This window comes from Echeneis naucrates, chromosome 6 (genome assembly GCF_900963305.1).
Source record: "Echeneis naucrates chromosome 6, fEcheNa1.1, whole genome shotgun sequence".
NCBI lineage: Eukaryota > Metazoa > Chordata > Actinopteri > Carangiformes > Echeneidae > Echeneis > Echeneis naucrates.
The window spans coordinates 19,251,358-19,264,042 of NC_042516.1; the positions used below are offsets into that span (position 1 = coordinate 19,251,358).

The 12,685-nt window shown below is 41.9% G+C and overlaps 4 protein-coding genes across 7 annotated transcripts in view; 1 reads left to right on the forward strand and 3 right to left on the reverse strand.

Annotated features, from left to right (window-relative positions):
• pnrc2 (proline-rich nuclear receptor coactivator 2) lies at nt 1-3,909 on the forward strand. Its single transcript, XM_029504445.1, has 3 exons — nt 1-204; nt 696-917; nt 1,127-3,909. Exon 3 carries the CDS (start codon nt 1,150-1,152, stop codon nt 1,621-1,623), a length of 474 nt encoding a protein of 157 aa, XP_029360305.1. The 5' UTR covers nt 1-204; nt 696-917; nt 1,127-1,149; the 3' UTR covers nt 1,624-3,909.
• Nucleotides 3,910-3,981: 72 nt separating this feature from the next.
• srsf10a (serine and arginine rich splicing factor 10a) lies at nt 3,982-8,624 on the reverse strand. 2 transcript variants are annotated; one of them, XM_029504443.1, is made up of 6 exons: nt 8,465-8,624; nt 6,808-6,912; nt 5,817-5,920; nt 5,536-5,704; nt 4,879-4,929; nt 3,982-4,795 (listed from the first exon to the last, which is right to left on the reverse strand). In XM_029504443.1, exons 1-6 carry the CDS (start codon nt 8,527-8,529, stop codon nt 4,522-4,524), a joined length of 768 nt encoding a protein of 255 aa, XP_029360303.1. In that variant the 5' UTR covers nt 8,530-8,624; the 3' UTR covers nt 3,982-4,521. The 2 variants fall into 2 exon arrangements, with proteins under 2 accessions (XP_029360303.1, XP_029360302.1); XM_029504442.1 differs by having other exon boundaries at nt 3,982-4,798.
• Nucleotides 8,625-9,555: 931 nt separating this feature from the next.
• On the reverse strand, nt 9,556-10,536 carry fabp10a (fatty acid binding protein 10a, liver basic). Its single transcript, XM_029504944.1, has 4 exons — nt 10,470-10,536; nt 10,118-10,290; nt 9,770-9,859; nt 9,556-9,606 (listed from the first exon to the last, which is right to left on the reverse strand). The coding sequence occupies exons 1-4, from the start codon at nt 10,534-10,536 to the stop codon at nt 9,556-9,558; spliced, it is 381 nt and encodes a 126-aa protein (XP_029360804.1).
• Nucleotides 10,537-11,397: 861 nt separating this feature from the next.
• The window catches only part of myom3 (myomesin 3), a 50,813-nt gene continuing 49,525 nt past the window's right edge, over nt 11,398-12,685 (reverse strand). For all 3 annotated transcript variants that reach the window (XM_029504288.1, XM_029504289.1, XM_029504287.1), the window contains 4 exons: nt 12,552-12,588; nt 12,287-12,309; nt 12,126-12,181; nt 11,398-11,994 (listed from right to left, as the gene is read on the reverse strand). In XM_029504288.1, the coding sequence (XP_029360148.1) occupies nt 11,725-11,994; nt 12,126-12,181; nt 12,287-12,309; nt 12,552-12,588 (386 nt within the window). In that variant the 3' untranslated portion in view covers nt 11,398-11,724. The remainder of the gene's footprint in view (nt 11,995-12,125; nt 12,182-12,286; nt 12,310-12,551; nt 12,589-12,685) is intronic.

The following is a 12,685-nucleotide window of genomic DNA, read 5'->3' on the forward strand; positions in this document are numbered from 1 at the left end:
TGTTGCATTTCAGACGGAGTCCGGAGAGAAAGAGTGGCGTCCGTCTCACCGCCACCTTCAACACCACCTTCACTCCAGGGTGACGGAGCTGTAGGAAATATAGCCCGCTGTGTTTCCTACCCGAGGCCACCGTGAGATTTCGGAGGGCGATTCTTACACTTTTCTTCTGACGAAAGGCTTCAACAACCGAGCCTGAAGAAGTCGGTGAGTGAAGCTGCCTTCCGCCTGGCCGCCATATTGAGCTCCGTGTTCCTTTGTTTTGGTTTGGTGCCAAAGCACCGTGACCCAGCTCGGGTTACTCTTATTTAACCGGCTGTTACTAGTAGTAAGCGCTTCTGTGTAAAAATATTACAAGTTTGTACGCAGTTTATAAAGCTGAAGCCTTCCGGCAGGACAGACGCGGTTGCTAGCTTAAAGTGGGATAACTACCGCAGTTTCGTTATGCAACACTTCCTCATATCATTTTTCACCAGACGAGCTTATTTATAACAATATTATTATCACCACGACTCTTCCAGGTGAATTTCAGCCTCGTTAAATGTTGTTTATGCCAAACAGGATGTAATGACGCACTCACAAATACCGACCCCCCCCCCCCCACACACACACACACACACAGAAGAAACTGGTGCTGTTTACCTGAAGGAGCTTTCGGACTCCGACAAAGAAATGAGTGTTTTTCTTCTGTGGTCCAGGTCTAAGGCTTCTGGGAGCACCGTGTGCCGAGGTGAATTGATGTTCAGCTCGGCTCCACGAGAAAACAACGCTCATTGGCACATGAAAACCTCAGACCTTGCTGGACACAAAAGTGCAGCGAGAAGTAGACAGAAAACTACTTCGAGGACCTGGGGACCGATCGGAGGCGAAAGATTGAAGACTGCAGATCTCTGCTACATCAACTTTCTGACAACAAAGAGGTGAGGGGTGGGGAGGGGGCCTGTGTGTGGAGGAGGGGCGGTGCAGCCCTGTCTGACTGGTGCTTCTGCACGTAGCGTCTGTACTCCTCTCTATGGAGGAAGTGTGTGAGTGCTCTGCTGACCTGTTTGCCTATAATTGTTAATGGCTCACTATATTTCCAAAGTTGCTGGCATGGTTTTGTTCTCATGCACATTTCTCATTAATTTAGGTGACACGTAGTGCAGGAGCACCATGGGAGGTGGAGAGAGGTACAACATTCCAGTTTCCCACCCTGAGCGCCCTTTGCCTAAGAAGAACCATCAACTTGGGAGGGCTAAGCAGAGAAGCCGTGACCAGAATGGAGCAGCAGCAGCATCTGTAGGAGGGGCAGGGGGCCTTCAGCACCATGGCCACCGCCGGAGCGACAAAGGTGCAGCTTACCACAGGTCTCCAGAGGCGCGGCAGGCCGCGTCTGCAGAGAAAAATGCTTCTGTCCGTTTTGCCACCAACTATGATCAGAACTGGGAGGGTGCAGTGTCTCACCTCAACACGCTCCTTGCCACACAGGGAAGTCCAAGCTACGCAGGGCCTAAGTTCAGTGAGCCACCCTCGCCTAGCGTGCTGCCTAAACCCCCCAGTCACTGGGTGTCCTTCCCAATTGGTTCCTGTGACAACAGGGAGATGATGGCCTTCCAACTCAAGAGCCTCCTCAAAGTGCAGGCCTGAGAGGGATACCCAAACTTATTAGTAAAGAAAAAAAAGCCAATATATGAACTGGGACTCTTGAAGGCAATCACCAACCAAGAACACTGCACTGCTGTAATGCTTTTAGCAGTTTTTTTTAGATTAACTCAAGGGTTAAGGGGCAATTGCAGCAATGTGTTGCTTCTAATGTTTACACCCTTTTTTAGAAACCAATTTCAAAATCTTAAAGCCATGCAGCCTTGTTGGTTGGCGATGCCTTTAGTTAAGTCTGACGAATGAAAAACTGGATATCCTTTGTACTTTGTTTTGTTCCTTTTAATGTTGGCTGTTGACGCAGATTGGGTGTGTTTTTCTTTTCCAAACAATGGTGTAAGTATAGGTCAGGTAAGTTCCCATCACCTTTACTGTCCATTTCTGTGGACTGGCTAGTTCTTTCCCATCTTTTCTTTTTCTTCAAATGTTATGATGATCCTTCTGAATCACTTCTGAAGCTTCAGGTGCTAAGGCATATTTGTAGCATTTTATGACAAGGGCCCAACACTTGTGTTATGTTCGTTGTTTGGTTTAGAAAAGACACCCAACTGCAATTCTGCAGGGAAATGGCTATCTTACTGTAGATAATAAGCTGTAGTCAGTAAGAATGGGCCAAAAGTATAACCTCAAACCGAAAGGTAATAAGAGACCATGGCACACGGGTCTTGACTTGTCAACTCCTGTACTTTTTTTTTATTGCGCTGTGCGCACATGCACTACAGGAGTTGAGCTTGTCTAAGGTCCTCAACACTCTATCATAGCATTATTTTGTACAGGTCTTTTTTGTTGTGATTGAACCATGTATGAAGTGCTGTGTGGAACCAAAGCAATGTTTTTTGCTGTAAATTTTTTTCTTATTTTAGACATCCTTTCCGTGGTTGGCATTGGCCAAAGTGGTGAATGGGTCAGAGTCCCTAGGGCTACCTTTCATTGGGTTTCTGTTCCAATCAGCACTGTTATTGCTCCCCAGTCTTTGCCTGCTCAGGACAGCGCTGCAGCTTTAATATGCGGAAGGGGGCCAGACTTCGATGTGGGACGAGAGTTTCATGATCAAAGACATGGTTCTATTGGCTGCATGTATCTGTAAACAAGTTAGGGCAGAGCTGAGGATGGTTTCTGAAGAGAAGTGGCCCTGGGGGCTAAAAGAAGCAGGGGGCCAGTGTTTGTGTTTACAAAATAGGTCAGCAGTTGACCACCCCATAACCAACAGACACTTATGGCCTCCTGTCTCTGCCTCTCATTTACACTCTTGCACTGCAATCAAGATTTTTTTCCCCATTAGTTACAGTACAGGAAGCTGTTGAAGACTTGGAGGCGTAAATGACTATCTTCCAATGGATTCTCTATTTTTGTGATCCAATCCTTTATTGGGGCTCTTTTGTTTTCCCTTTGCAGAATTGGATCTGTTTATGGCCAGCTTACAGATGACAAAACAAAGTATGAGCTTGTTAGTGAGTTCAAGAGCCATGTAAATAATGAAATGTATAAAGTACTTGTAGCATATGTACATTTGCAGACCAAGTTTGAGGCCTGCCTGACAAAAGTATTTTTAGTAATAACACTGAATGTATAAGACATGCTAAGGACATGTCTTGACTTCAATACTGAAGAATATTTTTGTTAAAAAATCTGCCTAAAGCATTTGTCAGTACCCTGCACTGTTATCTTTCCAGAGATCTTGCACATGTTTTTTATTATTTTGTACTATGCAGTGTAGGGTGAGAGATGCTAAGTGCAAACTGAGACTGCAACTAATACCAATTGGCTCTTAGGAGACTTGCATATGTATGGATTTGAGTTCTGAATGTGCTTACAGAACGTGAGCCTGTTTATTACTCTTGCGTTAACCTGTTTGTGCCTAAGTTGAGACCCATAACAAACAAAATTTCTTCAGGTGGCAATGCCACAAATTGACAAGTTGATTTTTATTAGAACCACTTTCAGTTCTCAGCTGTTCTTCCGCCAGCTGACAATTGAACTTGGCCCCCCATGTGTGACCTTTCTTTAGGTTGGTCATGTATGTTTTTTTTTTTTCCCCACTCCCTGATTGAGCCATGCATGGTAATGTCTCCTTTTCCAAATTTGAAACTTGTAATGAATTGGCTATGAATTTGTCCCATTGTTAATGTCACCCAAGATCTGAACTGAAATATGCCCTGTTTTTAAGATTGGTATGAATTGTTCTAAAAAAAAAAATATATATATAAGAAAATGCACTCAGAATTGATGACAAAATTTGACAAAAAATTTAAATAAATCCCTTCCCCCTCCCCACTCCTGTCTGTGTCTGGATATCTTCTCTCTAAACTAACACCATTACACAATCCAAGTTCAAGAAACTGAGCTGAGAACTGAATTCTTTATTGTTAAAGCATAACAAGTATAACTGAAAGATACCTACTAAGGAACACTTGAATTTCATTCACCGACATGACTACAGCTCATCTTTAACATATTGTCAATAGCAAAATACAAGACAAAGTAATGCATTGTCATAACTACAGAAATTGCTACTGCAGTTTACCTGTTAAATCAGAGCCCGGGCTGTGAGGCAGGGCTCTGCTGGTAATACTGATCTGAAGTTCCATGTATCCACGTTAATGTAACATAACTGAGGCAGGTGTCGGATTAACAAACTTGATCTTGTAAATGTCTAACGAAAGAGTAAAAAAATATTGGCAAAGCCAAACCGAAGCCACATCTGCAACTTTGACAACTCGTAACACACAAACCCCAAAAGGGAATGAACTGACTTCACTGATGCCTGAAGACTATCCCCGCTCCTGCTGCTGCCGTTTCCTGTGGCAACCTTCTGTAATGTGATGAGAGACAAATGCAAACATAGAGCATAACAGAAAAATCAGGAGGCTCAGGAAGACCAGACAGTCAGTGACCTCCAGACTTGCGTCCAGCCCAGGACCTGGAGCGAGAGCGTGACCGCGACATGGATCTAGAATAGGAGCGGGACGGGGATCGTCCCATTGACTGTTTTTGGGAGGTTGATGCGGGGTGGAACTCCTCGGTGGGGGTGTGGGACCTTGTTGGGCTCTTCTTGGCTTTGGGCCTGGATCTAGACGGTGAAGGGGAGCGGGATGCAGAGCGGCTCCGTGAGCCTGGTTCATGGTGTGCTCTGTGGTGATCACGGGGAGGCCCTCGGTACCTGCTGGGATAAAAACGATTAAAACATAAAAATAAAAAGACAATCATTTGTATTTAGTTAATTAAAATATCAAAGAATCCTACTTTTCATTTTCGTGACTTCTGCTCCGTCTTTGTCGACTGTAGGACCGAGAGCTGTGCAGTAAGAAAAGCCACACGCCGGTTTTTCAGAGTGGAGCATTGTGAACGATGTATTTGAACATGATAAAAAGTCTGTGGCTTCCTGCTCTGTTACTGACAATATCAGTTAATACCATTTCCTGGTTCAAATGATCATAACCAGCTCTGAACAGGACCTTCTCTTAGGTGAACTAAAAAGTGCAGCCTGTATTTAGTTGGAAGGTGCTTTTGAACAAACCTCTGAAATGGTGGTGAAGTCAAAAAGTTGCTAGTAAATTTCTCTTTCAGGAAGATTCCTTAAAACGATTAAATGACATTGACAACAATACTGGAGATATATTTACAACTCAAACTTTGAAAACGTATTCAACCCTATAAGGCTGTGCGTAAGGAGAAAAGTTTTTGTTATTGCCTGAATTGTGTGTAATACCCAACGTAATATATGATATAAACAGAAAGCATTTTTTTATGTTTTGTTAAAAGGGCCAGATAAAGATTTCAGAAAAAAACAAACAAAACAAAACTGAATTTTCTGTCAGGCATGGGTCAGAAATGACAGGTTGTCTTGAAAGAATCTAGGGGACGTCTGTTGTAAATAAAGCAGTGTTGCACACAACTTACTCTCTGGGGCTCTCAGACCTCCGAGGGCGGCGTTCATAGGAAGGGCTGCGGGATCTGCGACGGTCGTAGCTCCGGCTCCGAGACCGTCTTCGGCGGCTATCACGATCATCATCATAGCGAGAGAAACTTCGTGGGGAATGGCGCTCTTTGGCCTTCATCTGGTTTGGGGCTTGATGGGGAAATGCACATCAGCACATTAGCTAAAATAAAATTTATTTCTAAAACAATATTGTATCAAGTGTACCATGAAGTTATGCACAGAAAGGACAAACGGTTCATACTCTTGCGATCTCCTTGGGCAAACTGGATCTCGATCTGACGTCCACAAACCCATTTACGGTCTAAATTGTGGAGAGCATCTTCTGCATCCCGAACGTCTTCAAACATGCTGCGCTGTTAAGGTCTTTTATTTTGAAATTTGAAACACTGGGACAGAAGGCTGCACACATGCACAACAACCACAGAGAAAAGGCTGCAACACAAGTTCACAGCTTGAAATGGAAAAACACACAGCTGCTGGATCTGTGTGGTGAATAATTAGTTTCCGGTAACAATTTAAATTTCGAAAAATTAGAATAATTAATTATTTTGGCATCATTTATGAATTCAAAATGTATTGTCTTCAGGAATAATACCCACTGCATTTACAATAACAAAACTGAATCAACAGCCCCGTTTCAGATTTCAGATTGTGAAGACAAGACAAATATTGATGGTGATCAGATTCGGTAGGATACAAAAAGTTTCGCTTGTTACCTTTAACCTTCAGCTTGATCTTTATTGGCTTGGCAGAAGAACTTGAGGTTTCCTGCTTGTCTTTGCCCAATAAACACTTTGCTTTTCCTCCCTTTGGTAGACAAATGGAAGCCTGGATGCTCTCTTTTCTCCTCTTTGTATCTTCATGCTTTTGCTCTCTCTTTATTTTCCCAATTCCACTATTGCTTGTCGCCTGGGTGTCTTTGGCTTGAATCTACTCTACAACCGCCTTTCAACTTTCTTTGGTGTGGGGTCTCCAGAACAGTATCTTTACCATTCTAAGGCAACAACAGAGGAAATATTGGTTAGGAATAGGTTTGGATTCAAATACAGTATCCTAAATAACAAGTAACACTTTCAATAAAACTACACAAAAAATTTCCAATGCAATGGGAAAACATTTGTAAAACAAAAATAAATGTCAGGTCAGGTGTCACTGCAAACAGATGGTTAGATTTTATATTTTACAATTCCTTCACAAAAACACCATCTCCAAATCAAAAGAATAAAGGATATTGAATGTAAGCAAATCCTCTTGGCCGTCGTGTATAGAAGTCAAGTGGAATGTAGACATCTACAATAGGTCCATAACGACCAAACTCACGTCGTAAATCCTCTGGCCTAAAGTGTCATGAAATAAGCACATTTATTCTGGTGGCTACCATATGAATTTAGCTGGAGCCCAGAGTGCAAGGTATACACAAGAGCAGGTGCCAGCACAGCATACGACACTTGTTGGCAGACAAATCTCACCATTCTCTCAATTAAAGGGTGTAATCATACAAATAATATCCCAGAATTCCAACTGAACATATCAATAGCAGCCATAAAACCCCAGAGACATCATGCATTGTTTAATAACAGAACAGGCAAAGTAACATGGGAAAAAGACCATCACATGGTTAAATTCACTGCTGCAGCATCTCTTTTTGAAAAAGAAGCACAGATAAGAAAAGCTAGTGAAGGCAGAAGAGACGGATGACACAGTGGCAGTACCTGCTGTGTTGTGTGGTCTCATCTGAGTCTGAGTATTTACACATGGGCATGCAATAATTTGTCAACATTTGTCGTAAAATAGCAGTAGCAATTATGGAAACTAAGCAATATGACCAGATTCATGTTCACACAATGTTGGCAAGTATTTATTTTTTATAATAATTTATTTAGGTTTATGTAACTTGGCCTCTGAGTTTTTGCATGTGTTGTTGCAAGTCTATCAAGAACAAAATAGCATTTTGTCTAATATCTCTGCTCAAACAGTGACAAGAGTCTCTCTCTCATTCTATGACCAATTTTAATAAATAGCAAATATGTTGGGCAGGAACGACAGCTGGGAAAGTTCAAGAATATCCAAATATCTAGTCTAAAGAGATTTGGTTTTGATATTAAATAACCGGGCACAGGGAGTGTGCAAAATGTTGCTGAGCAAAGCAGTAAGATAGAAAACCTGTAAATGTGGGCGATGCTGTGACTGTGTTGGCTGAGCACATGTGAAGCCTTTGTTAGAAGCAGATGGCTGCCCCTTAAAAAGGAAGGCTGTAAATAATATCAGAAAGAGAAAGTCTCCACCTGCTCTGTCCAGGTCTAGTGGAATCACTGAGGCCGTACAAGGAGAAACTGACTTCAGTTTATTTGGCTCGCTGCACATAAGTCGTAAACATAAACGATTACTGGTTAAAAAGTATGACAGCGGAGTCTGCGGTGTAACCAGCAGCTGTTTTAACTCCGTGTGGAAAGGAGCAGATACTTCACTGTCGAAACTAATAAGACGTGTTAGGACGAAGGGCCAAGTTAAGAAACTGGTTAGTAAAAAGAACACGCTAGCTCATGCTAGCTGCATTTTGCACACACCCACCATTTGCTATTACTGCAGTAAAAAAAAAAACTCTATTAGGTGAACTCATACCCAGAATATGAACACAGCATTCTTAAAATGCAGATACAAGCGTCCTGGAGATTTTAGTTTGCAAGGATATTCGCTGGTAACCATATTTAACGATTGCTATTAATAGTTATTCGGTGCACTGTCCGGTTAAAAATAGCCACCAACTCTGAGATCATCAGCAGTTAGCCATTTTGGTGGCAGCAGATGTTTGCTAACTAACTAGCATGCCGTTAGCTTGGCCATGCTACACATTACCGCTAGCATGGGTTTGAAAAAAACGCCCCATACCTGGACTCGTCGGCGATGTTTCTGACGAAGAGGGATGTGTTAGGAGGCCTCAGATACCTCGCCATGTTCACCGGCCGTGAGTTTATAAATTACGGTTCGTTTTTCACAAACCCGGCTCCGACGGCTAACGCTAGCTGGTAGCTACGTGGGGAAACGGCCTCCTCGCCCTGCGCATGCGCCGCCGTGGAGGAATTTCTTCTTCGGAGGTTTTTATTTGGTGCAGTTGGGCTCTTTTCAGCCGCCCCTTCCTAAATAAGATGCGTACCCCAGCCGTGGCCCCTCTCTCCTCCTCAGGAAAACTTTATCTTTTTCTTATTGTATCTTTATATTAAAAAAAAATTCCTTTAGGTGTCTTCCTTTTCTTTACTGTTGCTGGATAACTGGATCCTTGTGTGGAGGGGGCCCTTTGACCCCTTGGGCCCCTGGGTCAAAACCCTGAGAGTGGCTGGTAATACGCCTTGTTTAATTCAAATCAAAACACCGAAGGGTCAGGTGAAGCTACTTCTAAACAGACGCTCTCTCTCTCTCTCTCTCACACGTACACACACACACAAATAGAGATAACAATAAAAAACATCTGAATAATTTTTAAGAAAAGCAAAACAAACAAAACTGTTTGTTGGTTTGCTCATCATTTATGGGGTTTGACTCAGCTATGCCTTTGGGTTGGTCATTTAATGATTTATTAAATTGAAAGTTTAGGGTTAGAGCCAATGCAATTGTTGCCAAAGTCAACATTTATCGAAAATTAGTTGACAAGCTTTCTAGTAACTTTCTACAGCAAAGGGAGCAAACTTTTTAACTATATTTTTTTCTTTCTAAGTATTTTTTTAAGCTCTAAAGACCTGCATATGCCCTGCACATACTCAAACCACCAGTAGGGGTCGCAGTACAGTCAGCCTGGTATGAAGCCATAACAAAGTTTCTCATGCTTCATAAAAATCAATTTCACAGTTTCTCTGCAGTAGATGGGACAGAACAGGGTAGATCAGTGAAAAGAGAGGCGTGTGTGAACATTTACACAGGAAGATAACACAAATGTTACGAAGCAACATTTTTATTATTAGACATTGGTTTCTTCATTGCCAAGGTTACATCTTTTTGCTCTTTCTTATCAGGGTTGTGGAGCCCATAGTCAAAGTCTGAAAAAAGAGAAGAGAACGTTAAAAACATCAAACATCATTTATTATACAGAACAGAACAATTCTTACAGCCTGGACATAACTCATAATCTACAATGATGATATATTAAGGCAGAACATTTAAGAATGAGTGCATTTTCTGCCAAGAAAGCCAGTAAAGTACCTCAACCATCTCGCTTCCCTTGAGCTCTTGGATGTGGCAGAACTTGCCAGTCTTGCACACCAGTTTGCCCCCCTCCAGATTGACAACACACTGGTGGTCAGAGGAAAAGGCAACACATATTATTAATCCCCTAAAAGAGATGTGAACTCAAACGAGGCAAAACAAAATACAGAAATGTGTAATACCATCATCATTCTGAGGCTTTTTCATCAGCTTTTGATTTGAATCTTTATATTTCAGTTATTCAAGAAATGCATCAACAGACTGATACACAACACAAACCACTTCATATGACCGATTTCAGAGACTGAAAGCCTTCCAAGGTCAAGGCAAACTGGAGTGACAAACCTTGAGCTTCTTGCCGTCCATGGTGGTGATTTCAGCCTCCTTGCCGATGGTAAAGGAGTTGGTCACAGACTTTCCAGGAGTCTTGGAGGTGACAACGAAGTCATTCCCATTCTGCTTGATCTCAGTAACTGGTTTGATATCCTTGGCCATCTTGATGACATCTTCTGGGAGTTCTATTGACAAGAGGACATTAACTTTTTTTTTCAACCACAAATGAATCCAAAAATCAATTACGGGCTGCAAAGTTTTGCTCTTTGGGATTATAAAGGATTCCAGAGGCCTCAACACAGTCAACACTTTTAGCTACTGGTACATATAGTTTTCGTTTACGTGGCCCGTTTGTTTTTCTCACCCATTGCCCTGAGGAACTCCTCGTAGTTCTCCTGAGCATAAACCTGCCATGTTCCATTGAAGTCCATGTCTGTAGGTCTGCGATCTCCTTTACCAAAGTGGTCTGGAGGCTGTGACAGCTGTGTGAAGCTCAACACAATGTGGAGAATCTGAATGTGCTCACGTCCTTCTTATATTGGAAGGCCAAAGGGTCCCATGGCTATGTAATGAGTAACAAACCAATATGAAGTAATCACTAATGTTTGCACAACCTGAAGTTCACTTACTCCTGATAAGCCAAACTTCAACTTTAACTGAATATGAATTTAGAAGTCATATTTGTTGCGTGGGTTCAAGAGCCGCGGTGACACGAAGTGTGTGCAGGTTTTTCCCATACGACATGTCACGCTTCCTCTGGTACTGTTACGTTTTGTGAATGGTTGTTTGTGGTCGGTGGACTGCGGAAACTGAAAAATGGAAATATGATTTTAAATTCTATTTTTTTATGGTAGCCTGCATTTTTTATTGCTACATGCAGCATCTCTACATGCAACCTTGCATTGTTGTTATTTATGATAGGTTGAAGTACAGGATGCACATGACAACACACGAAGAAGGAATAACACAATATGATCATTTGTCGTGCGTCTAATGCATGCTTCCCTATTTGCTGTTGAAGCTCCTCATTTGAATCTACCTGACTGACTGGGGCCTGGCTGTAAGGTTATTGACACTACGGGCAGTTTTAAATTCAAACATTTCTGCAAACATGCTTTCCCTCACCACTTAAGCAGAAAATTTTTCATTCATGCAGAATTTTCTTGGATTTATAATGCATTGGAAAGACCTTTTTCAAATTTTTTTATGATGCAAAACTTCAGACAATGTTTTTCATTGCACATAAAAAAAAAATAAAAAAAATCACACAACAGTGAAAATGTGTAACTGAATTTGCTTTATTCACTTCATACACAAACAGCTGACCTATCTGACTCACCTGAAGCTCAGGCCAGTGGGTGAGCCTTCTGCACTGAAGCCAATTATCAGGTGGAGCTAAATATGACGTGTGACTTTAACACAAGTGCAGAAGAGTTGAAGTCAGCAGAATAAACTTGTGGCTAAAGTTGGTGAGCATCTAATCATCAGTGGCAGATAATGTTTACAACAAATCTTGAGCATTGGACTGGATCTAACTAGTCATCTGTGTCGCGATTTAAAATATCAATCAACAGAAAAATGTCCCAGTGGATGTTACTGTCTCACTGCAATCCGCAGTCTTAACTCATATCAACAGCATGAGCTGGAGGCTTCTCCCCGTATTTGTACACACTCACTGTCACGTCAGCTGTCTCAGAGCCAAACTTGTTTCTCACAAAAATGCTGTATTTTCCAGAATCTTCCATGTTGACGTTGTTGATAGTGATGGAGCTGCACTTGGGCTCTTTGGTGATGGTAAACTGGTTCTGGTCAAAAATGTCTTTGTCGTTCCGAAGCCAGAAGATCTCTGGCGCTGGTTCACCTTCGATGAAGCATGTCAAGCACAGTGACTGAGGAGAGGACAAAGAGGAAGCAGGAAAATATGAGGTGGCTGGAAACACACATACACCTGCTGCACACTAGAAGTTTCCATCAGTACCACCATGCAGTATATTGCTGTGCTTTCCTGACAATGACATACCTTTCCCTCCATGATGGCAACAACGTCAGGGAGACCTTTGGTCACTTTAGCTCGATCTGAAACAAAATAACCAGATCTGTGTTGACATCTACTGAAAAAAACTTCATTATTTTTGTTGTGGAACAAATTTTTTTAGGATTAACATGAAATCTTTCACTCACTTCTTTCAGCAATGGCAGCTTGCCTGGGGATGAAAATAAAAGGTCAGATCAGAATCAGAACACTTTCATAATCCTAATTTATAATCAATGGTACTTTTCACAGCGTGAGGTGACACTGCACTCTGCACTCTGATGTTTTCTGTGGATAGTTTAAGTAGAACAAAAACCCCTGTTGGCTTTTCTTGACAACAGTCTTGCTTCTCCTCAGTGTTTTCCGTTAGTGTCACAGCAAGTCATGCGATAGTGCATGTTGTCCAGCACTTACTTTAACCTCTGGTACTCAAGCAAGGCGTCTTCAAAGGCTGGAAATGATCAGCACAAAGACGCACTAATTCAAATTAATCATTAATCAATAAATCATTAAATCTGAAGTTTATTGTGCAATAGATCCATCCAAAT

Bases quoted from the DNA above. Each gene is read 5' to 3' on its own strand.
- pnrc2 (XM_029504445.1), top strand. From the start codon at position 1,150: ATGGGAGGTGGAGAGAGGTACAACATTCCAGTTTCCCACCCTGAGCGC.
- srsf10a (XM_029504442.1), bottom strand. From the start codon at position 8,529: ATGGCGAGGTATCTGAGGCCTCCTAACACATCCCTCTTCGTCAGAAAC. The intron at 5,705-5,816 runs GTATGAACCGTT...TTCCCCATCAAG, and splicing joins TGCCCAAGGAGATCGCAAGA to CCCCAAACCAGATGAAGGCC. The intron at 4,799-4,878 runs GTAGGATTCTTT...TTTTTATCCCAG, and splicing joins AGAAGTCACGAAAATGAAAA to CAGGTACCGAGGGCCTCCCC.
- fabp10a (XM_029504944.1), bottom strand. From the start codon at position 10,536: ATGGACTTCAATGGAACATGGCAGGTTTATGCTCAGGAGAACTACGAG. The intron at 10,291-10,469 runs GTGAGAAAAACA...TCTTGTCAATAG, and splicing joins GGAGTTCCTCAGGGCAATGG to AACTCCCAGAAGATGTCATC. The intron at 9,860-10,117 runs GTTTGTCACTCC...TCTGACCACCAG, and splicing joins TGGACGGCAAGAAGCTCAAG to TGTGTTGTCAATCTGGAGGG.